The sequence below is a fragment of the Zophobas morio genome, unplaced genomic scaffold (assembly GCF_036711695.1).
Source record: "Zophobas morio isolate AGI-343-1 ecotype UQ-CSIRO unplaced genomic scaffold, CSIRO_AGI_Zmor_V1 ptg000022l, whole genome shotgun sequence".
NCBI classification, from domain to species: Eukaryota; Metazoa; Arthropoda; class Insecta; order Coleoptera; family Tenebrionidae; genus Zophobas; species Zophobas morio.
In genome coordinates, this window is record NW_026972127.1 from 7,939,537 (window position 1) to 7,965,726 (window position 26,190).

A 26,190-nucleotide genomic window follows, 5' to 3' on the forward strand; every position below is an offset into this window, starting at 1 on the left:
TATCACTTTACTAGAAACAACTTTGGCAGTAGCTTGCACTACACAATAAATAAATATCAATATGAGCAAAATTTTTTTGGTGGTTCTATTTTCACAAATTTAATTTTTATTTTTAATAATTTGATAAATTTTGCAGGTTATAATTTTGTCCATACAACTACTTACAGTTACAGCATTGTACCAGGAAAGTTATGATGCTAACATCTACACTGCGATGCAAAGAAGGTTGTATTCACGATACTTACTGGAAGATAATTATTTAAAATTCTGTCGCCAAGTAAGTTCTAATTGTTCAGTCTAAGCACAAAAATTGATGCTTTTTCAGGATTTGTGGTGCGTAGAGAAAGAAGAACCAATTAAACAAAATAAAAAGCTGATTATGTCAAACGACAACGAGATGAAAGTGACCTGTATATATTGCTTCAATCCAGTATGTACCATATTTTGAAAAATATAACAATAGCGACAAAGAAATTTCAGAGAGAGACGCTTAAACCCAAATCCGGGGTAACTCAGTTGAAATCTGTGACACGTTTCGAACAAGTTGGTGACAATTGCTATCAACGTAGACATCCGCTTAAAGTTTCAAACGGATGCAATTGCAGACGAAATTGAACCAATAACAACTTTAAAACTATAAAAACATGCATAACAAATAAAGTAAAATTAAAAAAAAAAAATCAAATGGTTTCAATTTTGAACTTTTTACCATAATTAAACAAAAATTACGTTCACTCTTTGTTTGTTTAGTCATTTGGTGAGATTTAAAAAATATAAATATTTAAATATCTTGAGGATAAAAACAAGAGTTAGACCAGTTTTTGGAATGATATCATCAAATTTATACTGGGGACAAATATTGTGTTTTACTTTATGAACACTCTATGTGCATTGTTAAAATAATATTCAATGTACTTAATTTCTGAATAATTTTACCTGAGATGACGTAATTCATTTTATGCAAAGGAGGAACTAAATTTCTAATCATATTCAGGTAATGTTAATTTTAAATAGTTTTGTTTGTAGTTTCTTTAAATTTAAAATATGGGTGAAAATATAACTTTTGTAGTCCAACGTTTTAGTAGTTGTTCTATAAATAACGTACATTCAAATTTTGGTGTTATCAAAGATATATACAAAATTACAACATGCGGTAAATTGAAAGCAGTGCTAATCTCCAGATTTACCTACATTCACAAAATTAACTATTCAAAGCTCACCACTCAAGTTATAGTTTTATTAATTTATGGCATCATCAGCCAAGGGCCGCAACTCTATAATTATAGGTTTGACATAACAGTTCTAGTCGGTTTCGGACGACGAAACATAGGATAACTACTATGGTTAAGCTATATCTGGTTAACTTCGAATTTTTGAGTTAGTTTTGGTAATTTTGAATATGCATTTCTAGTTTATGTTTTTCTGCATCCACGTTAAAGCCTTTCTTGATTACGAAAACCTCAACTACCTACCAAGATGTTTTCCTGAAGCATATGTTATGTTACCTTATCAAGCAAAATCCACGATTTGGGAGATAACTTTCACTTGAAAATATGCGCAAAAGTAAATAAATTAGTCAAAAAACGACTCAAAATAAAATCAGTGCAAAAAAACTCTATCGCGATTTTTCAGGATTTTTGGTGTTACGAAAAGTTAGAAAAACTGGAATTAAACGACGATACTCCAATACTATCAAACAGTAATGAAATGAATATTACCTGCTTCTTTTGCTAGAATTCGGCAAGTACCAATTTTTTGATTTTACAACACTGTCCAAACTCAATGAACGATTTCTGGAAATAACATAATTTTAAGATAAAATAGTATGTCTAGAAACATCACTGCATATACATGTATGTATAACTACTTCCAGAGTCTTGTTGAACATTTCAGTGATAGAATAACAGACCAGATCCAACAAAAAAAATCTGTCCATATATTTGTTCTGATGGCCTTAACAATAATGAGTTTGAAGTAAATGATGGCTGCCACTGTTAGTAGAATAAATCTTTCCAGATCGAACCTTAAGGGGGTTGGTTCATCGCTGTATTTAACATACAAGTTATGAAATAAAGGTTGTTAAGATTATTATCAGTTGTAAGTTTAATTTCATTATCTACATAAAAGAACATGACGTTGTTGCGAATGAGAACGAGCTGACACTAAATGCTCAGAATATTACCTGTGAAACTTGCTACAACATGGTGTGTTGAAAAAAATATGCGCTGTTGTCATTGCTACACTTAAATAATATTTTTAGACCGCCAAGGCGCTTACGACATCCGTAACTCAAGAAAGGCATGTGACACTTTTCGAAAAAGAATCGAACACTCGATATCGTCTTATTGCACACAGCAGAAGAATTAATGATAGATGCAAATGTAGTACCAAGTGATTGTATTTTTAACTAGACCCAAATACATTTTTCAAGCCTTTTTACGTATTTTATTTACCCCTTAAAAGTATTAGTTTATTTTTTACAATTGGTTTGTAATCAGTTCAGAATATAGTTTTCACTGCAAAGATATTATAGGTATACTCCGAATTATCGATTATAACAATTGTAAAATCAAAATATCAACTTTAGTAGTTATTCTTTAACACAACTGAAATTCTATCAAATTTATTTTCACATTTTCCATAATTTAAGTTTATGCAAAATTTTACAACACAATTTCGGTTTCAAAATCAAAATTTTTATTTTTTACAATTGGTTTTTAATCAGTTCAGAATATAGTTTTCACTGGAAAGGTATTATAGGTATGCTCCGAATTATCGATTATAACAATTGTAAAATCAAAATTACAACTTTAGTAGTTATTCTTTAACACAACTGAAAATCTATCAAATTTATTTTCACATTTTCCATAATTAAAGTTTATGCCAAAATTTTACAACACAACTTCGCTGTAAATTTTAATGTTGGTTTCAAAATCAAAATTTTTATTTTAGATTTTTTTGTAGCTTAGAACTGAAAATAAATAAACATTTTAGAAGTTTCGAAAATATGGCAAAATTTTAAAGCGTCAATGAAATAAATTTTTTTAAATAGCAATAATAATAATATCACTGTATAATAAATCAATGTTGGCATCTAAGCTTCTAAATTATGAACTCTATACAAAAACTCAGAAATTTCAAATTTTACGTCCACAGCTGTAGACATAAATTCCAAAAGGGTTATTCTGACGAATGTTTTTTCTGAAATTTCACTGCTCGCAAAATACGAAAATACAGATTTCCTCTTAGACTGCCTATAGTCTGTTAATGATATTATTAGAACAATAACCTTCGAAACTACTGAACTGGTTACGGTGGTGTGTCTGGGGCTGGGTCAACACGGACTGCTTATAGTTCGCTTTCGAGCATATAACAATTAGTCAAAATTCCACCACCAAACTTGCGCTGCTCTTATTTAGTCTTTACCGAATAATAAATAATTTATTTAGGAAAATTCACAACCAGGTTGTGTCGCCACCACGTTGAAACTATGTGTATCAGAATTTAATTATACAGATCTATAAGTCAAAAAACGTGCTTTCTCTCTCTATTCCTGTCTCCGTCTTGGTCCTACTTTGACAATTCGAGTGATTGTAGCCTTTCAATAAACTTTTTTTTATAAATAGATACTAAGGAGAACCAATAACGTTATCTAGAGAAAAACAAATAAGTGTACCAAGCAGACCCCCAAAGCGGAGTTAATCCCTAGATTTCAAACAAATTAAATTTTTTGAGCTTGCCCCTTACGTGTATTGTTTTATCACCTTGTAATATTTTCATGTAGTGTATAAATATCACTTTACTAGAACCAACTTTGCCAGTAGCTTGCACTACACAAGAAATAAATATCAATATGAGCAAGATCTTTTTGGTGGTTCTATTTTACTAATTTATTTATTATTTTTAACGATTTGATAAATATTGCAGGTTATAATTTTGTCCATACAACTACTAACAGTAACAGCATTCTACCCCGAAAGTTATGATGTTGACATCTACACTGCGATTAAAAGAAGCTTGTATTTACGAAACATACCGGAAGATAGTTGTCAACTAAAAATGTGTCGCTCAGTAAGTTCTAATTTTTCAGTCTAAGCACGAAAAAATTCATATTTTTTCAGGATTTGTGGTGCCTGGAGTCAGGTGAACCAATTAAACAATATCATGAGCTGAAGATGTCAAACGACAAGGAGATGAAATTGATCTGTGTATATTGCTTCAATCCAGTATGTACCATATTTTGAAAAATATAACAATAGCGACAAAGAAATTTCAGGAAAAGACGTTTAAACCCAAACCAGGGGTAACCCAGTACAAAAATGTGATACGTTTCAATCAAGTTGGTCCTGGTTGTTACAGACCTAAAGATCAGCTTAAAGAAGTCCCAAACGGATGCAAGTGTCCTAAGTGAACCAATAACAACGTTAAAACTATAAAAACATACATAACAAATAAAGTAAATTAAAAAAAAAACAAATGGTTTCAATTTTGAACTCTTTACGATAAATAAACCAATTTCCTTCAGTCTTTATTTGTTTAGTCATTTGGTAAGAGTTAAAAAATATAAATGTTTAAATATCTTAAGGGTAAAAACAAAAAATTTGGACCAGTTTTTGGAATCATATCATCAAGTTTATAATGGGGACAAATATTCTCTTTTACTTTATGAACACTATATGTACATTGTAAAAATAATATACTCGTACAATGTAATTTCTGTATAATTTTACTTGAGATGACGTCGTTAATTTTATGCAAATGAGGAACTAAATATCTAATAATATTCAGGTAATGTTAATTTTAAATAGTTTTGTTTGTAGTTTCTTTAAAATTAAAATTTGAGTGAATTCCTATCTTTTGTAATACAACTTTTTACAACTTTTTCTATAAACAACATATATTCTAATTTTGGCGTTATCAAAATTATTTACAAAATCACGACATGCGCTAAATTGAAAGCAGTGCTAATCTCCAGATTTACCTACATTCACAAAATTAACTATTCTAAGCTCACCACTCAAGTTATAGCTTTATTATTTTATGGCATCACCACCTAAGAGCTACAACTCTATAAATATAGTTTTCGCGTAACAGTTCAAGTTTGTTGCGGACGATGAAACATAGGATAACCACTATGATTAAGCTATATCTGGCTAACTTCGAATTTTTCAGTTAGTTTTGATAATTTCGAATATGTATTTCTAGTTTATGTTTTTCTGCATCCACGTTAAAGCCTTTCTTGACTACGAAGACCTCAACTACCGAGATGTCATCCAGAGGCACATCCACGATTTGGGAGAGAACCTTCACTCGAAAATTTGTGCAAAAGTAAGTAAACTAGTCGAAAACTGTAGCGCGAGTTTTCAGGATTTTTGGGGTTATGAAAAGTCAGAAAAACTGGAATTAAACGAGGACACTCAAATAATGTTGGATAGTAATTACCTACTTGATTTGCTACAATGCCGTAAGTAAAAATTTTCAGAAAAATTTAATTGAAACAAATGAAGTGTAAATAAAACAATTTTTAGATAAATGTCTAAAACAATTACATAGGGCATTCCACGTCAAATCGACCACTTTTGAACCCGACCCCTTTCGAGTTTGATGAAATTTTTATGTTTTTTTCCTACCCCACTAAAGATCTTTCTGAGAATTTTTTCAAATTATTTTATCTCGTCAAAAAAAGTTATAAAATTTTCAAAAAAATTGCTCTTTTTTTTCAAAAATTAAGTTATCGGGACGTTTTTTTTTTAATTTTTGTCTTCAAGGTACATTTCAGAAAAAAATTGAAAAAAAATTTGATTTGATGTTCTATCAGATTTTTCAATTTTTTGAGAAAAACCGTCAATTTCTCAAAGTCCGAAATTTTTGATTGTTTTAAAAAATTCCCAGAAACGTCTTTAGTGGGGTCGAAAAAAATATAAAATTTCAGCAAAATCGAAACGGGTCGAGTTCAAAAATGGTCGATTTGGCATGGAATTACCCACATGTATATATACTTTCAGAGCCTTGAACATTTCAGTGATAGAATAATACATGTGCAACAAAACAAATCTGTCCAAATCTTTGTTCATGAAGGGAAATGCTATCGCCTTAAAAATAATGGACTTGTAGTAAATGATGCCACTACTACTGCCACTGTTAGAAGAATAAGCTTTCCAGATCGATAAATGGGTTTATCTCTATATTTAACAAGCAAAATATAAAATAGAGATAATTAAGTTTAATTCTGGAATTTCCATTATCTACATAAACGTATTAGAAAATCTATATTATTTGAAAAAGCTTATTAAGCTCTGATGTCCTTAATTAATATTACAAACATTCTTAATGCAAATGATCAGATCGTGGAAAATATTTATCAACGCACATAATGACGAACTGATAAATAAATCATACCTTCCGACGTATCGTGTACACAAATCAATTCAAATATTCCGTTACAAAAATAAGTGCAACGTCTATATTTGTAATGTAATTTGCTTCTATGAACTTTCTAAGCTCTCCACCGAACAATCGAGCTGTCAACATTATCAATTACTTTGATGTCACAAAAAGATAACCATATATACAGAGAACACGAACGTAAAAATGACTAGTTGTGTATAAATAACATTTAGGCAAATAGCTGCAAAATGATCAACTTAAACAGGGTTTTTATTACATTGTCAAAAATATATTTTTTGTAAAATTTTCATGTTTTTAGCTTGTCTTCTTGTATTGTTGCCTAATGGCAATTGCCGCAGGTACTCGTCTTTACAAATATTTTCCTGACTTATTCGACGACGAAGATGTTGGGGCCTTAATAGTGGCAAGGAACTCGTTGACAAATCGCAGTCAAAATGTCAGAAAATTTTGTGGGGTAAGTAGAAACACATTTTTAAATTTGTTTCGAAAATAATTTTTTAGGACCTTATTTGTATAGAGAAAGAACATGACGTTGTTGCGAATGAGAAGGAGCTGATCCCAAATGCTCGGAATATTACCTGTGAAACTTGCTACAACATGGTTTGTTGAAAAAAACATACGCTGTTGTCATTGCTACTCTTAAATAAAATTTTTAGACTGCCAACGCGCTTGCGACACCCATAACTCAAGAAAGGCATGTGACAGTTTACGAAAAAGAATCGAACACTTGCTATCGTCTTATTACACAGAGCAGGAGAATTAATGATGGATGCAAATGTAGTACCAAGTGATTGTATTTTTAACTAGACCCAAATAAATTTTTCAAGCCTTTTTACGTATTTTATTTACCCCTTAAAAACATTTTAGTTTATTTTTTACAATTGGTTAATTTTAATCAATTCAGAATATAGTTTTCACTGGAAAGGTATTATATACTCCGAATTATCGATTATAACAATTGTAAAATCAAAACATCAAATTTAGTATTATTTAACACTACTGAAAATTTATCAAATTTATTTTCACATTTTCCATAATTTAAGTTTATGCCAAAATTTTACAACACAACTTCGCTGTAAATTTTAATGTCGGTTTCAAAATCAAAATTTTTATTTTAGATTTATTTCTGGCTTACCAAAGTGTCAACAAAATTTCATTTTATCGTAACTTATTAATTGGTTATATTATTTCAAATATAACATGTGTGTATGTATTTATGCTTTTTAGCTAAAAACAAGCTACCTCAGCCATACTCCACCCCTGCCCTTTATTCCAACGCAAATAAAAATTGAAAACAAATTAACTTTTTAGAAGCTTAAAAAATATGGCAAAATTTTAAAGTGACAATGAAACCATTTTTTTTTTATAATAATAATAATAATATCACTGTATAATATATATAGATGTTGGTATCTAAGCTTCTAAATTATGAACTCTATGCAAAAACTCAGAAATTTCAAATTTTACGTCCACAGCTGTAGGCATATATTCCAAAAGGGTTATTTTGACGAATGTTTTTTCTGAAATTTCACTACTCGCAAAATACCAAAATACAGATATTCCCTTAGACTACCTATAGTGTGTTAACGATTGTTTTAGAACAATAACCTTCGAAACTACAGAACCGGTTACCGAAAAATTTATTTTTAGTTGAAAAGCATCCTAAAAATTTGTCTATTTATCCCCTTTAAATGTGATGAGCCTAACTCAAAATATTGTATTTGAAATGTACAATTCAGTTTTGATACTTTTGGTTTAAAAATTCATTCTTATTTTTGAATCAGCATGCACAAGTTACTCTAAAAAATCAGTTTAAACCGTCAAATGATTGTTTGAAAAAAAAACTGATGTTCCTCAATAACATGCTAAAGGAGAGAGCAAATGTTATTCAAGTTCTTACTCAACATTTCCTTCACACTTACCTACGTACTTTATCTTTATCATATTTTGTAAATACTTATTAATATATTTTTTAATATTTCTTGCGGGTTATTCAAAAGTCGTCATATTTAGAACTATAGAAAAATTAAAATTATATTCAGGTAATGTTAATTTTAAATAGTTTTGTTTGTAGTTTCCTTAAATTTAAAATATGAGTGAACTCGTATCTTTTGTAATCCAACGTTTTACTACTTTTTCTATAAATAACATATATTCTAATTTTGGCGTTATCAAAGATATTTACAAAATCACGACATGCGCCAAATTGAAAGCAGTGGTGATCTCCAGATTTACCTACATTCACAAAATTAACTATTCTAAGCTCACCACTCAAGTCATAGTTTTATTAATTTATGGCATCATCACCTAAGGGCCGCAACTCTATAAATATAGGTTTGAAATAACAGTTCAAGTCTGTTTCGGACGATGAAACATAAGATAACCACTATGGTTAAGCTATATCTGGTTAACTTCGAATTTTTCAGTTAGTGTTGATAATTTCGAATATGTATTTCTAGTTTATGTTTTTCTGCATCCACGTTAAAGCCTTTCTAGACTACGAAGACCTCAACTACCGAGATGTCATCCTGAGGCACATCCACGATTTGGGAGAGAACCTTCACTTGAAAATTTGCGCAAAAGTAAGTAAATTAGTCAAAGACGGACTCAAAAGAAAATCAGCGCAAAAAACTGTAGTGCGATTTTTCAGGATTTTTGGTGTTACGAAAAGTCAGAAAAACTGGAATTAAACACTCAAATGATGTCGAACAGTGATGAAATGAATATTACCTGCTTGTTTTGCTACAATGCCGTAAGTATAAATTTTCAGAAAAATTTCGTTGAAACAAATGAAATGTGAATGAAATAATTTTAAGATAAATGTCTAAAAACATCGCTGCATATAATAATAATAATAATAATAATAGTATTTTACTCCAGCAGACAATAGTCTATAGTGGATTACTTTCCAACAAACAGTTTCACAAATTTTAAATATATAAAAATACAAATAAAACAACGAAATTAATTAATCACATAACTATTACACTTATAATATACATGGGGCATTCCATGCCAAATCGAACAGTTTTGAACCCGACCCCTTTCGAGTTTGTTGAAATGTTTATCTTTTTTTCTAAAGACGTTTCTGAGAATTTTTTGAAATATTTTTGCCCCACCAAAAAAGTTTTGAAATTTTCAAAAAAATAGCTCTTCTTTTTCAAAAATTAAGTTAACGGGAGGTTTTTTTTTTAATTTTTGTCTTTAATGTAAGTTCAGACAAAAATTGGAAAAAAATTGATGTGAGGTTCTATGAGATTTTTCAACTTTTTTTAGAAAAACTGTCAATTTCTCAAAGTCCGACATGTTTGATTGTTTTAAAAAATTCTCAGAAACGTCTTTATTGGGGTAGAAAAATATATAAAAATTTCAGCAAAATCGAAAAGGGTCGGGTTCAAAAGTGGTCGATTTGGCATGGAATTACCCACATGTATGTATACTTTCAGAGGCTTGAACATTTCATTGATGGAATAACAGATAAGAGGCAACAAATCAAATTTGTCCAAATCTTTGCTGGTGATGAGAAGTGCTATTGGCTTAAAAATGAAACACTTGTAGTAAATAATGGCTGCAACTGTTAGAAGAATAAGCTTTCCAGATCGAACCTTAAATGGCTTTCATCTCGATATTTAACATACAAGTAATAAAATAAAGGTTATTAAGATTACCAGCTGTCGTTTAATTTTAGAATTTGGAATATCTACATAAACGTGTTAGACAATCAATATTATTTGAAAATGCTTATTAAGCTCTGATGTCCTTAATTAATATTACAAACATTCTTAATGCAAATGATCAGATCGTGGAAAATATTTATCAACGCACATAATAACGAACTGATAAATAACACAGGTCTACAAAAAAAAATCGCAGTCATACGCTTTTTGTCTTTTTGGCATAAATGACTTCCTTGTATCCTAAAACTTCTATAAAAATGATTTTTGCCGTTTGTGCACGTCTAGTTTAATTTTTATTGGAATCCGAAATACGAAAAAACACGATTTTAACACTTTTCAAAAAAATAATACCTTGCCCAATAATAATAATTTTTATGAAATAACTAGCAAATTTTATTTCCAAGGATTTGAATAAATGGTTTTAATTAATTTTAGATGCTTAAAATCGTTTTCTTTTTGCTTGACGACTGTAACAATTCGATGAACACTCCCTTTGCAGGAACCAACAATAATCTCCCATTGTTTATCCTGATCCCTTACCTCGAAACCAAGATATTGGTGATATATCAATTTAATAATATGCGATATATGCAGACGTTGACATTTTATAGCATATTGATCGCAGATGTAACAAAATACATTAGGGTTGTTCTTACACATGTACAATTGGTTTCAAAAAAAAACGGGACAAATGAAAGTGATATGAACGTCATATTCCCATTGCTTTTCGATCTATGAGCACCTGATTTACTCATATTATCCTGTTTTTGTGAAACTAATTGTAGGTGCGATCTTTTTTTGTATTACACTCATTTTGCAAAATTACACACAACAAGAATTTTGACGTAACTTCTAAATGTCATTTAAATTGTGACACATGCCTACTTGACTAAATCATCGAATTTGATTTTTTCAACTCGTGTAATAAGGGCAGTACAGATGCACGTTTTATGTGAAAAATGGCAATTTTACGATATAAAATTACGTGTAGCACAAAAATGTGACGTGATGGAAAAATTTGGAGTGCAGATTTGAAATCTACATAAAAAACTGCAATAAGTGCACACATTTTTATTAAAGGAGTATTTTGGTTGTTGACCAATGTAATCATACCTTCCGACGTTACATGTACACAAATCAATTGAATTATTCAGTTACAAAAATAAGCGCATCGTCTATATTTATAATGTAATTTACTTCTATGATCTTTGTAAGCTCGCCACCGAACAATCAAGCTGTCAACCATTATCCATTATTTTGATGTCACAAAAAGATAACCCTATATATATATATATATATATATATATATGTAGAACACGAATGTAAAAATGATTAGTTGTGTATAACAATTAGGCAAATAGCGGCAAAATGATCAACTTAAACAAGGTTTTTATTACATTGTCAAAAATCTATTTTTTGTAAAACTTTTACATGTTTTTAGCTTGTGTTCTGGTATTGTTATCTAATAGCAATTGCAGCAGGTGGTCGTCTTTACAACTATTTTCCTGACTTATTCGACGACGAAGACTTTGGGGCCTTAATAGTGGCAAGCAACTCGTTGATAAAACGCAATCAAAATGTCAGAAAATTTTGTGAGGTAAGTAGAAACATATTTTTAAAATTGTTTCGAAAATAATTTTTTTAGGACCTTATTTGTATAGAGACAGAACATGACGTTGTTGCGAATGAGAACGAGCTGATCCCAAATGCTCGGAATATTACCTGTGAAACTTGCTACAACAAGGTGTGTTGAAAAAAATATGCGCTGTTGTGATTGCTACTCTTAAATAAAATTTTTAGACTACCAAAGCGCTTACGACACCCATAACTCAAAAAAGGCATGTGATAGTTTTCGAAAAAGAATCGAACACTTACTTTCGTCTTATTACACGCAGCAGAAGAATTAATGATGGGTGCAAATGTAGTACCAAGTGATTGTACTTTTAACTAGACCCAAATAAATTTTTCAAGCCTTTTTACGTATTTTATTTACCCCTTAAAAACATTTTAGTTTATTTTTTACAATTGCTTAATTTTAATCAATTCAGAATATAGTTTTCACTGGAAAGGTATTATATATTCTGAAGTATCGATTATAACAATTGTAAATTCAAAACATCAAATTTAGTATTCTTTAACACAACTGAAAATTTGTCAAATTTATTTTCTTATTTTCCATAATTTAAGTTTATGCCAAAATTTTACAACACAACTTCGCTGTAAATTTTAATGTTGGTTTGAACATCAGAATTTTTATTTTAGATTTTTTTCTAGCTTACTAAACTGTCAACAAAACTTCACTTTATCGTAACTTTTTAATTCATTATATTGTTTCAAAAAATAACATGTGTGTATGTGTTTATGCTTTTTTAGCTAAAAACAAGCTATCTCAGCCATACATTTTCCTTCATGAACAAATTATGGACAACGGAAAACACACAGCTGCAAATAACCTCATTAAAATCAATGTTAATTACGAAACTCAATACTGATATGTCATGTCTTGAATTTCACAAATACTTAATGGCATCACCAAATATATTGAAACAAATTCGTTCTTCAGATAAGTATAAAAAAATCGAAGAATTTTCTTAATTTTTGTTAAAATGTATAATCTACTCTGCCTTAAAAAGAAATACACATGTTTTACTTATCAATTTTTTTTGTGTCCCGTTTTGAGAGAAAAAATAAATGGTCACTTTAACCATACTCTAGGGGTTTATCTGACACTGACGATGGCTGACGTTTCTATACATTTAGCAAACTTTGATACAATTTAATTTAACATTTTTTGTAATCGAGATTCAGGTGGAGTCAGTATTTTGGGTTGCCTATTTTAAAACTTAAATGGGTCATCTTAGCTGAATAACCTTGTCTACATATTTTGTAAAATAAATATTTTTTTATATATCTTGCGGGTTACTCAAAATTCGTCATATTTAGAATTGTAGAAAAATTAAAATTTGAAATTAATTATAGAGAACTACGAGTCAAAAAACGTGCTTTCTCTCTCTATTTCTGTCTCCGTCTTCGTCCTACTTTGACAATTCGAGTGATTGTACTCTTTCAAAAAACTTGTTTTCATAAATAGAAACAAAGGCGAGCCAATAACGTTATCAAGTAAAAAACAAATAAGTACCCAAAGCGGAGTTAATCCCTAGATTTCCAACAAATTAAATTTTTTGAGCTTGCCCCTTACGTATATTGTTTTATCACCTTGTAATATTTTCATGTAGTGTATAAATATCACTTTACTAGAAATATCTTTGCCAGTAGCTTGCGCTACACAATAAATAAATATCAATATGAGCAAGATCATTTTGGTGGTTCTATTTTACTAATTTATTTATTATTTTTAACAATTTGATAAATTTTGCAGGTTATAATTTTGTCCATACAACTACTAACAGTTATAGCATTCTACCCCGAAAGTTACGATGTTGACATCCACACTGCGATTCAAAAAAGTTTGTATTTACGATACATACTGGAAAATAGTAGTTATATAAAAGTGTGTCACCAAGTAAGTTCTAATTGTTCAGTCTAAGCACAAAAATTGATGCTTTTTCAGGATTTGTGGTGCGTGGAGAAAGAAGAACCAATTAAAATTCATGAATTGATTAATAATAATGAACAGCTGAATATGTCAAATGACAACGAGATGAATGTGATGTGTATATTTTGTTTCAATCCAGTATGTACAGTACACATTTTGAAATTTACAACAATACCGATAAACAAAATTTCAGAGAAATCTTGAAGCCGTACAAAGACCAACCCAGTACGAAGAACTGCAACTTTTCAGTAAAGGTCATAAGGGTTGCTATGTATATAATCAGACTAAAAAAGTGCCATACGGATGCAAGTGTTCTGAGCTGAACTAATAACAACGTTAAAACTATGAAAACATCCATAACAAAAAAAGTAAAGTTGTTAAAAAAGAGCAAATGGTTTCAATTTTGAACTCCCTTACGATAAATAAACAAAAACTTCGTTTTCACTCTTTATTTGTTTAGTCATTTGGTGAAATTTAAAAAATATAAGTATTAAAATGTTTTGAAGGTAAAAACAAAAATGTTAGACCAGTTTTTGGAATGATATCATCAATTTTATACTGGGGACAAATATTCTGTTCCACTTTATGAACACTCTATGTATGTACATTAATAAAATAATATTCAATGTACTTAATTTCTGAATAATTTTACGTCATTCATTTTATACAAAGAAGAAACTAAATATCTAATCATTAGAGCTGGGCGCTCGAAATTTATTTACCCCCACTATCGGCCCCCAGTGCCGATCGCTACAGCCTTGCCTTGCTCGCTTCTCGCTTTCGAGTTCTGGATTATTTTTGATAATTCACACAAATAGTTTTATTGTCAACGAGACGGACACCTGAACATTATTAGAATTATTATTACTCTTATTTCGTGAATATGGATTTTAAATTCATCAACCGACATGTTAGCATTATTTTTTCAATTAGTTTTGATAATTTCGAATACGTATTTTTAGTTTATGCTTTTCTGCATCCACATTAAAGCCTTTCTTGACTACGAAGACCTCAACTACCGAGATGTCATCCTGAGGCACATACACAATTTGGGAGAGAGCCTTCACTTGAAAATTTGCGCAAAAGTAAGTACATTAGTCAAAAACGCAAAAAACTGTAGCGCGATTTTTCAGAATTCTTGGGGTTATGAAAAATCAGAAAAACTGGAATTAAACGACGATGATTTCAACATCAAAATTTTTTTTTTAGATTTTTTCTAGCTTACTAACCTGTCAACAAAACTTCACTTTATCGTAACTTTTTAATTCATTATATTGTTTCAAAAAATAACATATGTATGTATGTATTTATGCTTTTTTAGCCACAAACAAGCTACCTCAGCCATACTCCACCCCTACCCTTTACATAAAAATTGAAAATAAGTTAACATATTAGAAGTTTCAAAAATATGGTAAAATTTTAAAGCGACAATGAAATCAGTTTTTTTTATAATAATAATAATATCACTGTATAATATATATCGATGTTGGCATCTAAGCTTCTAAATTATGAACTCTATGCAAAAACTCAGAAATTTCAAATTTTACGTACACAGCTGTTAGTAAGCAAATATTCCAAAAGGGTTATTTTCAGGAATGTTTTTTCTGAAATTTCACTACTCGCAAAATACGAAAGTACAGATTTCCCCTTAGAGTGCCTATAGTCCGTCAATGATTTTATTAGAACAATAACCTTCGAAACTACTGAACTGGTTACCCAAAAATTTATTTTTATTTGAAAATCATCCTAACAATTTGTCTATTTATCCCCTTTAAATGTGATGAGTTCAACTCAAAATATTGTACCTATTTGAAATGTAGTACAATTCAATTTTGATACTTTTGGTTTAAAAATGCATGCTTATTTTTAAATATACGTGCACAAGTTACTCTAAAAAAATCAGTTTAAACCGTCGAATGTTTGTTTGAAAAAAAAAAAAAAAACTGATGTTCCTCAATAACATTCTAAAGAAGAGAGCAAATGTTGTTCCAGCTCTTAAGGTACGTGTCCACTTGAGAGGGCGCTTGCGAGAAATAATTCCAAAATCAGCCCGTAAAGCAATGGTCGGGCCTACCCTCAACTGGGTAAGCGTATCGTCTTACCTGGTTTCTCCGAGTTTGTGAGCGACTCTCACAATACGAACGTATTTCGAAGTCCGACAGTGATCTCCAATAAGTCTGTTTTAAGTGTTTTTTTTTTTTTCGTAATAACTGAATTCATTGCAATAATAGACCTCTGAAATTTGAAATAACAACTTAAGATTAAAGCTGGTATAAAATCAAAATTAGAACTCTCGTGCGAGTTGCTCTCAAGTGGACACCCTTACTCAACATTTCCTTCACACTTACATAATATATACATATTTTGTAAAATAAATATTTTTTTATATATCTTGCGGGTTATTCAAAATTCGTCATATTTAAAATTGTAGAAAAATTAAAATTCGAAACAACAAAATTAATTTAATTTATAAATATTGCTGCTGTTTGTTGGTCTATTTAGGCAGAACTTCACAAGCTCCTTAAATGCAATCGAACAAATCCAGTTTTTTCAAAAAAATATAAAACTTGATTTTGCAAAATTGTATATATTTTATAATAATCCCTTCAAGAAAAAAAATAAGTCCTCGGTCTGACTGGACCACGAAGTATCTGACGGAGTAGCAAGATATCTATAACATAATCAATCCTCCTCTTTGTGAATGTGAAACAATGGTAAATGTAATCTGCTAGGGAGGATTCGTAAATAACAAATGTTAGTACTTAAACCAGGCACTTGAAACGAAAACCAACAACAACGGTTAACATATTTATTAAACAAACACAAGATAAACAAGTAAACTCAGACAGGCGCGCTTACGACCAATCAGCCATTAGTGACGTTGACCTTCGTCACCGCTACGTCACAGCTAGCGCAGTCTCGCTGACTACCACTAAAGTCGAACATGCACGCCATCTATATGTTTCTTAACAACAAATTGATTGTCGTTGGAGGGACATATTTCAATTCAAAATTGAAATTTAAATAGGAGAGAGCAGAAATCATATATCAAACACAATAGGATATATGAATCAGTGAGACACATTTTATCCAAATTAACGAAAATCTCATACATAGAGATTACCGTTTTCGGGAAATTCGGCTTTATGCTGGGACATCCTACGGTGGTGTGTCTGGGGCTGGGTCAACACGGACTGCTTACAGTTCGCTTTCGAGCATATATCCTTATAAATCATTATCTCATTCATAAGGAAATCTCAAACAATTAGTCAAAATTCCACCACCAACTTTGCGCTGCCCTTATTTAGTCTTTACCGAATAATAAATACTTGATTTAGCACAATTCACAATCAGGTTGTGTCGCCATCACGTTGAAACGATATGTATCAGAATTTAATTATACAGAACTACAAGTCAAAAAACGTGCTTTCTCTCTCTATTTCTGTCTCCGTCTTGGTCCTACTTTGACAATTCGAGTGATTGTGCCCTTTCAATAAACTTGTTTTCATAAATAGAAACTAAGGCGAGCCAATAACGTTATCAAGGAAAAAACAAATAATTGTACCAAGCAGACCCCCAAAGCGGAGTTAATCCCTAGATTTCCAACAAATTAAATTTTTTGAGCTTGCCCCTTACATGTATTGTTTTATCACCTTGTAATATTTTCATGTAGTGTATAAATATCACTTGACTAGAAACAACTTTGCCAGTAGCTTGCATTTACACAATAAATAAATATCAATATGAGCAAGATGTTTTTGGTGGTTCTGTTTTACTAATTTATTTATTATTTTTAATAATTTGATAAATTTTACAGGTTATAATTTTGTCCATACAACTACTAACAGTTATGGCTTTTTACCCCGAAAGTTACGATGTTGACATCTATGCTATGATAAAAAGAAGTTTGTATTTACAAAACATACTGGAAGATAGTTGTCAACTAAAAATGTGTCGCCCAGTAAGTTCTAATGTTTCAGTCCAAGCACAAAAATTGATTCTTTTTCAGGATTTTTGGTGCGTGGAGAAAGAAAAACCAATTAAAATTCATCAATTAATTAATAGAAATGAACAGCTGATTATGTCAGATGACAACGAGACGAGTGTGACGTGCATATTTTGTTTCAATCCAGTATGTATACATTTTGAAAATTATAACAATAACGATAAACAAAATTTTAGGAAAAGTTTGAACCCGCAAAAACAAAAATGCAGGAGAAAGAGGTGCAACTTTTCAGGAGTGATAATGATTGCTACAATTTTATAACTAAAAGAGTGCCAGACGGATGCAATTGTTCTTAGTTGAACCATTAACAATGTTAAAACTATAAAAACATACATAAGAAATAAAATAGAATTTAAAAAAAGCAAATGGTTTCCATTTTGAACACTTTGCAATATATAAACGAAAACTTCGTTCACTCTTTGTTTGTTTAGTCATTTGGTGAGATTTAACAAATATAAATATTTAAATATCTTGAGGATATAAACAAACACTTAGACCAGTTTTTGGAATGATATCAACTTGATACTGGAGACAAATATTCTGTTTTACTTTATGAACACTCTATGTCCATTGTTAAAATAATATTCAATGTACTTAATTTCTGAAAAATTTTACCTGAGATGCAAAGGAGGAACTAAATATATAATCATATTCAGGTAATGTTAATTTTAAATAGTTTTGTTTGTAGTTCTTTAAATATAAAATATGAGTGAATTCGTAACTTTTTAATCCAACTTTTTATTACTTTTTCTATAAATAACATATAATTTTGGTGTTACCAAAGATATTTACAAAATCACAACATGCGGTAAATTGAAAGCAGTGCTAATCTCCAGATTTACCTACATTCACATAATTAACTATTTTAAGCTCACCACTCAAGTTATAGTTTTATTAGTTTATGGCATCATGACCCAAGGGCCGCAACTCTGTAAATATAGGTTTGACATAACAGTTCAAGTCTGTTTCGGACGATGAAACATAGGATAACCACTATGGTTAAGCTATATCTGGTTAACTTCGAATTTTTCAGTTAGTTTTGATAATTTTGAATATGCATTTCTAGTTTATGTTTTTCTGCATCCACGTCAAAGCCTTTCTTGATTACGAAGACCTCAACTACCAAGATCTCATCCTGAAGCATATGTTATCACTAGACAGCGGATTTCTGTCGGCCTACGTCATGAATGTAGTTGGGGACGCCCTGGATCGCCAGAACTCAGTAACGGGTAATAATCACTGAATTTAATCGTCACTTATTCCATAAATACAATTAACGAAAACTTAATGAGTCAAACGGCTAAGTAAATGCGACTACACTGCATTTGGATCGCAGTCTTATCCCTTGTTTTTCAGGTGCAATACGCACCTGTACATAGGCGTCAATTACTCCTTGCACATCAAGCGCTTGGAAGTGGCGCAGTCGGTGCAGTATTCATTTGTAAAATAGCAAATTAGTAACAGAAATGTGTTTAACATTTTAGTTTCTTTTTATTTATATATATCTCTTTGGAGGTTTTTCAGTACACTTTTTATTTTTAAGAATCTTATTTTGATTTTTTTATTCCATGTTTAATAGAAGCAGCTTTTATATTATTTTTTTATAATATTTAACATTACACAAAATTGTCAAGATTCATCGAAAACTATAGTTTATTTGCACAAAGTAGAATCTGTTTTTAGTAGCACTCCCGGTTTAAACAATTTGCATCAATATTGCGACGGCATGACAGAGCCAAACATTAGAACAAAATACATATGATAATTTGCTCCCATTTTTTAATTACGGTTCCATAACCAGTTGTGACGTGGAGCGTTCATGTTCTAAATTGAAAGACTTATTAAAACCCCCAAAAGAACAGGTTTTACAGAAGAAAATTTCGAGCGAGCGCTAGACCTTGAGCACACTACGAAAACTGTGTGCACGGCTATGGATTAAAACGGCTGTCAACATTATCCATAACCATATCTATAGAGAACACAAATGTAAAAATTACTAGTTGTGTATAACAATTAGGCTAATAGCTGCAAAATGATCGATTTAAACAGGGTTTTCATTACATTTTCAAAAATATATTTTTTGTATAACTTTTATGTTTCTAGCTTGTGTTGTTATCTAATAGCAATTGCAGAAAGTAGTCGTATTTAAACCAGTTTCTCTTTTTAACATTTTGCAACAAATGTTCAAATAATTTGACGAAATTTTTCAAAAATTGTATCCTATCAAATTGCTCCTAATTTGAATATCAATCAGTGAAAAAAAAGTTATAGCGGTAATTATGCACTACTGAAAACACAAATCTAAAATTAATTCTAATCACTTCGCGCATTTTTTATGATTTTAAAATAAAAATTTTATTTTTTTAAATTTTGGGGAATTTTGTTGTCGTTGCTACAACAAATTTTAGATTGTAACACGTGAAGTTTAATTGTTGACAATAATAAATTAAAATTAACAATGTATGAAGCTGAAGACAACCTTGTCCGGATGCTCCAGAGCTCCACGGTTGCAGTTAGATGAATCACGTGGCAGTAAAACGGTTAATATTGAAAGTAATTTTGAACAAAATATTATCACCGTGCCGTGTACACATCCAATGTCACGATTAATGTGTATAATAACTGTCCATTTTATGGTAAAATATATTTCTAATTAAAATTATCATTCTTTTTAGTGGCGCGAAAATCGCTGCTAAAAAATTAAAATATGTTAGAGTGGCTGCAGCGTAAATTATGAAGCAGGGGTTGGAGTGCTCACCCTTGCTAAATTCTCTTCTCATATTCTAGCTCATGTAGTGCACGGAGACTGTAACAACTTACTAGTTTAATCAATCTAATAGATCGGATTCAACGATACCAATAACTCAACACTCCGGCAATTGCCGGCGGAGCTCCTAAAGCCGAGGCCATAAGGCCGAGAATTGGCGGCAATAAATCGGCAAATATGGATCGGTCATATATTATCATAAAACGTCATTTAGTAGATTTATTAAATCATCTTTCCTAACTGAATTTGGTTGTGCGAGGTAATCATTTTTAAAAGATACTTATGGCCATTTGTAGTTTTTATAATTCGATTGATTTCAGATGGAGAGCTTTATGTCGCCTATAAAGCGATAAATTTTATTTTACTTTTTCGGCGACGGGTTCGTGTTTTAGTTTCAAATTAATGTTATAAATAAATTTTATGGAGCGGTTATTGCTGACATTTGTTTTTGGAATTTTTTAATGGAATCAATTTTAAAGTCAGAACGTTATAAATTTGTAACCATTTTTTCATGAAAAGCCAACCGTTGGTGGTTTTATTCAGCTAATAGTCTGTTATGACTATGGAAATTGTTTTCACGGAAAATCGCTGAACATAAATGTTACATTTTAGATTTTTTCCACCCTTTCCGCCTCCGTTTCGCCACGTGATTTACTGTATTTATTTTTCATATCAGCAAATAAATAATTTACTGCTTGTATATTTTTATTTTTTGGGTTTTGCTAATAAGAGCATTATATATTCGGTTCCATTTGAAAAATGTCGCGTATTCCCGACGTTTCATATCTCCTAGAATACGAAAAAGTAGGTCCACCGTTCCTGCTTGTAGTCCGTCGACAATTTTACTATACAAAAGTCCTGGAACCGAAAAAACCTCCCTTGCTCTCACTCCGCCAATTAGAAAACACTCTCCCGAAATGTTTACGTTAGATTTTGTTTGTGGATCTGTGCCGAAAAGCGACTTGTCGACAGTTTTCCGAAAGGAAATGCATTACTTGTACACTTTGTCTGCATTAGCCTGGCGGTTCTGGTTTTGCTCGCGCCGTACGTAAATCAAAAGAGCGAACAGCGTGGTGCTTTTTGCTTTAAAATATTTTCTACATAACGTAACTATCCACTTAGCCAGAGACCGAGCCGACATATGTGACAACTCTCCATTCCGCTACAATGAATCACAAATTTAATCTCACAAATGGATTCAGACCGCATCTCTGCTGTGGACGAGCTCTTGGCATTCGTACCAGCCATATTGCCCAACGCATACGTCATCATCTCATATAACCTCAAGCTTGTCAGAGGACATTCATCTTTCACCACTTGCCGATTTCGGCGGGAGGACTGGATCCTGCTGGCAGGGGTTGCTAGGAGAAACTGTGGTTGGAATGGAAGGGAAATGTCGGAAAATGCTTGGGAAAAAACTTTCCAGGATTTTACAAATGTCAACTAATAATTTGTAGTTGAGGTATATGTTCATATTAACAAAAAAAAAACTGTAGATTTACAAATTTAGAACGACTTGGAGCAAGAAATAATCAGGTAATATAAGAAATTGATGGACATCTCACTGGAAAAAACGATTTTCAATTTAAAGGGGAATTTTTCGACCTCCGGCGAGCCAGAAAGAAAGAACAAGAAACTTCAAAGAAAAAACACGTGAAATCTCTATTACACGTATTACCTACTACATATTTTTACATAAAGCATAAATACGGTATACGCTATACTTTTTTTTCGGTTACAATAAACAATCAGATGTCTTTCCAAATTTTCCATTGTAAAATTCTGTCTTTTATTTGTTAATAACTTTTTATAAAAAGAAAAACTTCTTTTTACATCAACAGATATGTATTTTAACGCACTAAAAATTTCGGACCTAATTCTACAATAATATCTAGTGATTCTCCACTTAAAATCAAACTGATGCTTTCTAGGAGCTTGTAACTAGTATTTTTACCAATTATCTCTTTTATTTTTTTAATTACAGGATTGCCTATTTTTACTAATAATACTATAAACTAAAAAGCAGTGGCGTATTTAAAGCAGATAACCAACAGACAAAAATGTTTTTCGAAGTATCAAGAAATCGAACTATCAAAAAAATTTAAAAATCGAAAAATTAAAAAACTGAAAATTCTAAATCCGAAAAGTTGAAAAAAAACTGAAAAATCGAGAAATCGAAGATTCGAAAAATTCCAAAACTGAACCACCGAAAAATTGGAGAACTGAAAAATTGTAAAATCGAAACGCCGAAAAGTTGAAAAATTGGAAAGTCGAAAAATAGGGAATTCGAAATGGCCCAAAATCCAACAATCGAAAAAAATTCAACATTGAAATAACTAATACGAATAAAAAAAATGAAAAATCGAAAATTGAAAAATCGAAGCGTCGAAATCTGGAGAAATCGAAAAATTGAAAAATTAAAAAATCGACAAACCGAAAAATCAAAAATTTTAAAAGAAAACGAAGGATCAAAATTGGAAAATCAAAAAAGTGAAAAATCGATTAGGTAATCGAAACATCGAAATGTCGAAAAATCGAAGAATCGAAGTATCTATTAAAAAATCCCAAAATTGATAGATCGAAAAATTGAAAAATTCAAGAAACATTGAAAAATCACAAAACCAAAACATCGAAAAACTGGGAAATCGAAAAATTGAAAAGTCGAGAAAACAAGACATGGGTAAGTCAAAAAAAACAATAAATCGAAAATTTAGAAACACCAAAATTTGAAAAATTGAAAATCTAAAAATCTTAAATAGATATATCGAAAAATCGAAAAGTGGAGAAATTAAAAAATCGAAAAGTGGGGAATTCGAAACAATGAATTGGCACACAATCAAAAAATTAAAAATTGAAAAAATTGCAAAATCTAAAATCTAAAAAAATTGGTTAATTGAAAAATTATAAAACCGGGAAATTGAACAATTCAAGAAACATTCAAAAACCCCAAAACTAAAAAAAAACATCGAAAAACTGAAAAATCTAGACAACAAACAACTGAAAAATTGAATAAACACTGAAAAATCACAAAACTGTAATAACGAAAAAAAATTTAAAAACACTACACGTTGAAAAAATTGACAAATCGAAAAACTGAAAAATCGTAAAAGTGAATTATCCGAAAATTGAGACACCAAAAAATAAAAAATCAAGAAATCGAAAATTTGAAAAGTAGAGAAACTAAAGAATAAAAGAATTGAAAAATTCCAAAATAAAATATCGACAAAAATTGGAAAATCGAAAAATCGGAAAGTTGAAAAGTCTAAACATCGAGAAATCGAAGTAGCCCAAAATCCTAAAAATGGAAAAATTGAAAAATTGAACTAAACAATCGAAACAACGAAATCTTAAAAGTCGAAAAATCGAAAAACCGAAGAAACATTGAAAAATTCCGAAACTAAAACATCAAATAATTGAAAAATCAAAGAAACACTGAAAAATTCCACAACTGTAACAACGAAAAATTGAGAAATGGAGAAACTGCAGAATTGAGAGAAAAATCGAAATATTGAAAACTCCAAAAATCGAGAATTGGGAAAATCAAAAAAACGAATAATCGAAAATTTGGAAATTCCAAAAGTTGAAAAATTGGAAAATCAAAAACTGAAAAATTGGAAAATCAAAAACTGAAAAATCGTAAAACTGAAGAATCGGAAAATTGAGACATCGAAAAATAAAAAAAGCAAGAAATCGAAAATTGAAAAATCAAAATGAAATATCGAGAAACTAGAAAATTGAAAAATCGGAAAGTCGAAAAGACTAAACATCGAGACATCGAAATAGCGCAAAATACTAAACATGGAAAAATTGAAAAATTGAACTGAAAAGTCGAAACAACGAAATTTCAAAAATAGAAAAATTGAAAACCGACGAAATATTGAAAAACCCCAAAACTAAAACATCAAAAAATTGAAAAATTAAAGAAATACTGAAAAACCCCAAAACTGTAACATCGAAAAATTGAGAAATCGAGAAACTGAATAATTGGGAAATCTAAATATTGAAAACTCCAAAAATCGACAATTGGGAAAATCAAAAAAACGAATAATCGAAAATTTCGAAACTCTAAAAGTTGAAAAATTGAAAAATCAAAAACTGAAAAATCGCAAAACTGAAGAATCGGAAAATTGAGACATCGAAAAATAAAAAAAGCATGAAATCGAAAATTGAAAAATCAAAATGAAATATCGAGAAATTGGAAAATTGAAAAATCGGAAAGTCGAAAAGACTAAACATCGAGAAATCGAAATAGCGCAAAATCCGAAAAATGGAAAAATTGAAAAATTGAATTGAACAGTTGAAACAACGAAATCTCAAAAATCTAAAAGTTGAAAACCTGAAGAAACATTGAAAAATCCCTGAACTGAAACATCAAAAAATTGAAAAATTAAAGAACACTGAAAAATCCCAAAACTGTAATATCGATAAATTGAGCAATCGAGAAACCAAAATATTGAAAACCCCAGAAACCGAGAAAAAAGAAAATAAAAAAATCGAATAATCGAAAATTTAGAAACTCAAAAGTTGAAAAACTGAAAATTCGAAAAAATGAAAGCTCGTAAAGCTGAAGTATCGGAAAACTGAGACATCGAAAAATAAAAAATCGAGAAATCGCAAATTGAAAAATCGAGAAACTAAAGAATAAAAAAATTGAGAAATAAAAATGTAATTTCGAAAAATTGGAAAACTGAAAAATCGGAAAGTCGAAAAGTATAAACAACGAGAAATCGAAATAGCGCAAAATCCGAAAAATGGAAAAACTGAAAAATTGAACCGGACAATCGAAACACTGAAATCTCAAAAATCTAAAAATTGAAAAACCGAAGAAACATTAAAAAATCCCAAAAGTAAAACATGAAATAATTTAAAAATTGAAGAAACACTGAAAAATAATCGAAAATTCAGAAACTCCAAAAGCTGAAAAATTGAATATAAGAAAAGAATTGAAAAATGCCCAAAGAAATATCGGGTAGTCGAACCATCGAAATCGCGCAAAATCGAAAAATTTAAAAATCTGGGAAGTGAACAACAGTTACATCGAAATCATAGTAATCGAAAAATTGAAAAATCAAAAAAATTAAAAATCGAAAATTCGAAAACTGAATGCAAAATATTTAGCCAATGATGGAACTGATCATTAGTCATTACTCTCTACGCAACTCTATTTTTCAAAAATTAAAATTTAAAATACATGGACTATAAAAATCGCTACCCGCCTATGTGTAACGCAAAATATGCAATAATTAATCTACGTCAATCAATTGAAATTCTAAAGCATTTATTTGTCAAATCAAAAATAGGGTATGCTCTTGTGGATTATGAAGTCGCCTTGATTTTTATCCGACGCGACTTGACCAATTTTTTCAACTGTCTTGAAGTTAATCTTACTGCAATCGTCTAATGTTTGCCCTTCTTTCCCTTCCCCATTTTTAGAACAAGTAGAAACCAATCCAGAGTCATCCCAACACTGTTAGACAACGTGATAAAACGCCAACTTGGCACATCAATCAAACCATCGACATGGAACAAGGCAATAAATTGATGTCATCGAGATTTACGAAGCATTTTGCAATTGCCTTATTGAAAATAAAACTAAAAATATGTTGCCTACTCGTGACAAATACTGACAGAATCCAATCTCCAATATGAATCGGCCATAAAACTGACGGATGAAAAACTTCCTTATCCCATTTCTTAAAAACGATCGTCTAGTGAAAATTTCGCGAGAAAATAACAGAACTAATCTATTGATAACAAACTGAATTATTTCAAACAG

The 26,190-nt window shown here is 30.5% G+C and overlaps 7 protein-coding genes across 10 annotated transcripts; all 7 read left to right on the forward strand.

Moving 5' to 3' along the window:
* On the forward strand, positions 1-674 carry LOC135133758 (uncharacterized). 2 transcript variants are annotated; one of them, XM_064062252.1, is made up of 4 exons: positions 1-79; positions 137-277; positions 326-430; positions 481-674. In XM_064062252.1, exons 1-4 carry the CDS (start codon positions 62-64, stop codon positions 613-615), a joined length of 399 nt encoding a protein of 132 aa, XP_063918322.1. In that variant the 5' UTR covers positions 1-61; the 3' UTR covers positions 616-674. The 2 variants fall into 2 exon arrangements, with proteins under 2 accessions (XP_063918322.1, XP_063918321.1); XM_064062251.1 differs by having other exon boundaries at positions 16-82.
* Positions 675-3,814: 3,140 nt separating this feature from the next.
* Positions 3,815-4,458, forward strand: LOC135133427 (uncharacterized). The gene is made up of 4 exons (XM_064061810.1): positions 3,815-3,871; positions 3,928-4,071; positions 4,122-4,226; positions 4,277-4,458. The coding sequence occupies exons 1-4, from the start codon at positions 3,854-3,856 to the stop codon at positions 4,409-4,411; spliced, it is 402 nt and encodes a 133-aa protein (XP_063917880.1). The 5' UTR covers positions 3,815-3,853; the 3' UTR covers positions 4,412-4,458.
* A 2,084-nt stretch (positions 4,459-6,542) lies between these two features.
* LOC135133416 (uncharacterized) lies at positions 6,543-7,211 on the forward strand. Its single transcript, XM_064061799.1, has 4 exons — positions 6,543-6,653; positions 6,707-6,862; positions 6,910-7,008; positions 7,065-7,211. Exons 1-4 carry the CDS (start codon positions 6,636-6,638, stop codon positions 7,197-7,199), a joined length of 408 nt encoding a protein of 135 aa, XP_063917869.1. The 5' UTR covers positions 6,543-6,635; the 3' UTR covers positions 7,200-7,211.
* Positions 7,212-8,777: 1,566 nt separating this feature from the next.
* Positions 8,778-10,025, forward strand: LOC135133454 (uncharacterized). The gene is made up of 4 exons (XM_064061847.1): positions 8,778-8,814; positions 8,868-8,990; positions 9,059-9,160; positions 9,855-10,025. The coding sequence occupies exons 1-4, from the start codon at positions 8,797-8,799 to the stop codon at positions 9,987-9,989; spliced, it is 378 nt and encodes a 125-aa protein (XP_063917917.1). The 5' UTR covers positions 8,778-8,796; the 3' UTR covers positions 9,990-10,025.
* Positions 10,026-11,420: 1,395 nt separating this feature from the next.
* Positions 11,421-12,032, forward strand: LOC135133453 (uncharacterized). The gene is made up of 4 exons (XM_064061846.1): positions 11,421-11,471; positions 11,527-11,682; positions 11,731-11,829; positions 11,886-12,032. Exons 1-4 carry the CDS (start codon positions 11,454-11,456, stop codon positions 12,018-12,020), a joined length of 408 nt encoding a protein of 135 aa, XP_063917916.1. The 5' UTR covers positions 11,421-11,453; the 3' UTR covers positions 12,021-12,032.
* Positions 12,033-13,328: 1,296 nt separating this feature from the next.
* On the forward strand, positions 13,329-14,123 carry LOC135133776 (uncharacterized). Of its 2 annotated transcripts, none has more exons than XM_064062287.1 (4): positions 13,329-13,408; positions 13,465-13,596; positions 13,657-13,779; positions 13,835-14,123. In XM_064062287.1, the coding sequence occupies exons 1-4, from the start codon at positions 13,391-13,393 to the stop codon at positions 13,967-13,969; spliced, it is 408 nt and encodes a 135-aa protein (XP_063918357.1). In that variant the 5' UTR covers positions 13,329-13,390; the 3' UTR covers positions 13,970-14,123. The 2 variants fall into 2 exon arrangements, with proteins under 2 accessions (XP_063918357.1, XP_063918356.1); XM_064062286.1 differs by having other exon boundaries at positions 13,465-13,608; positions 13,835-14,120.
* A 3,199-nt stretch (positions 14,124-17,322) lies between these two features.
* LOC135133426 (uncharacterized) lies at positions 17,323-17,977 on the forward strand. Of its 2 annotated transcripts, none has more exons than XM_064061809.1 (4): positions 17,323-17,402; positions 17,459-17,602; positions 17,651-17,773; positions 17,824-17,977. In XM_064061809.1, the coding sequence occupies exons 1-4, from the start codon at positions 17,385-17,387 to the stop codon at positions 17,941-17,943; spliced, it is 405 nt and encodes a 134-aa protein (XP_063917879.1). In that variant the 5' UTR covers positions 17,323-17,384; the 3' UTR covers positions 17,944-17,977. The 2 variants fall into 2 exon arrangements, with proteins under 2 accessions (XP_063917879.1, XP_063917878.1); XM_064061808.1 differs by having other exon boundaries at positions 17,355-17,405.
* Positions 17,978-26,190: the final 8,213 nt, after the last annotated feature.

Excerpts from the sequence above, each read along its gene's own strand:
- LOC135133758 (XM_064062251.1), top strand. The coding sequence starts at position 62 with ATGAGCAAAATTTTTTTGGTG. Across the intron at positions 83-136 it reads TGAGCAAAATTTTTTTGGTG|GTTATAATTTTGTCCATACA; the intron begins GTTCTATTTTCA and ends TAAATTTTGCAG. Across the intron at positions 431-480 it reads GTATATATTGCTTCAATCCA|AGAGAGACGCTTAAACCCAA; the intron begins GTATGTACCATA and ends AAGAAATTTCAG.
- LOC135133427 (XM_064061810.1), top strand. Across the intron at positions 4,072-4,121 it reads AACTAAAAATGTGTCGCTCA|GATTTGTGGTGCCTGGAGTC; the intron begins GTAAGTTCTAAT and ends ATATTTTTTCAG. Across the intron at positions 4,227-4,276 it reads GTGTATATTGCTTCAATCCA|GAAAAGACGTTTAAACCCAA; the intron begins GTATGTACCATA and ends AAGAAATTTCAG.
- LOC135133416 (XM_064061799.1), top strand. Across the intron at positions 6,863-6,909 it reads ATGTCAGAAAATTTTGTGGG|GACCTTATTTGTATAGAGAA; the intron begins GTAAGTAGAAAC and ends ATAATTTTTTAG. Across the intron at positions 7,009-7,064 it reads GTGAAACTTGCTACAACATG|ACTGCCAACGCGCTTGCGAC; the intron begins GTTTGTTGAAAA and ends TAAAATTTTTAG.
- LOC135133454 (XM_064061847.1), top strand. Across the intron at positions 8,991-9,058 it reads ACTTGAAAATTTGCGCAAAA|GATTTTTGGTGTTACGAAAA; the intron begins GTAAGTAAATTA and ends GCGATTTTTCAG. Across the intron at positions 9,161-9,854 it reads GCTTGTTTTGCTACAATGCC|AGGCTTGAACATTTCATTGA; the intron begins GTAAGTATAAAT and ends GTATACTTTCAG.
- LOC135133453 (XM_064061846.1), top strand. Across the intron at positions 11,683-11,730 it reads ATGTCAGAAAATTTTGTGAG|GACCTTATTTGTATAGAGAC; the intron begins GTAAGTAGAAAC and ends TAATTTTTTTAG. Across the intron at positions 11,830-11,885 it reads GTGAAACTTGCTACAACAAG|ACTACCAAAGCGCTTACGAC; the intron begins GTGTGTTGAAAA and ends TAAAATTTTTAG.
- LOC135133776 (XM_064062286.1), top strand. Across the intron at positions 13,609-13,656 it reads ATATAAAAGTGTGTCACCAA|GATTTGTGGTGCGTGGAGAA; the intron begins GTAAGTTCTAAT and ends ATGCTTTTTCAG. Across the intron at positions 13,780-13,834 it reads GTATATTTTGTTTCAATCCA|AGAAATCTTGAAGCCGTACA; the intron begins GTATGTACAGTA and ends ACAAAATTTCAG.
- LOC135133426 (XM_064061808.1), top strand. The coding sequence starts at position 17,385 with ATGAGCAAGATGTTTTTGGTG. Across the intron at positions 17,603-17,650 it reads AACTAAAAATGTGTCGCCCA|GATTTTTGGTGCGTGGAGAA; the intron begins GTAAGTTCTAAT and ends ATTCTTTTTCAG. Across the intron at positions 17,774-17,823 it reads GCATATTTTGTTTCAATCCA|GAAAAGTTTGAACCCGCAAA; the intron begins GTATGTATACAT and ends ACAAAATTTTAG.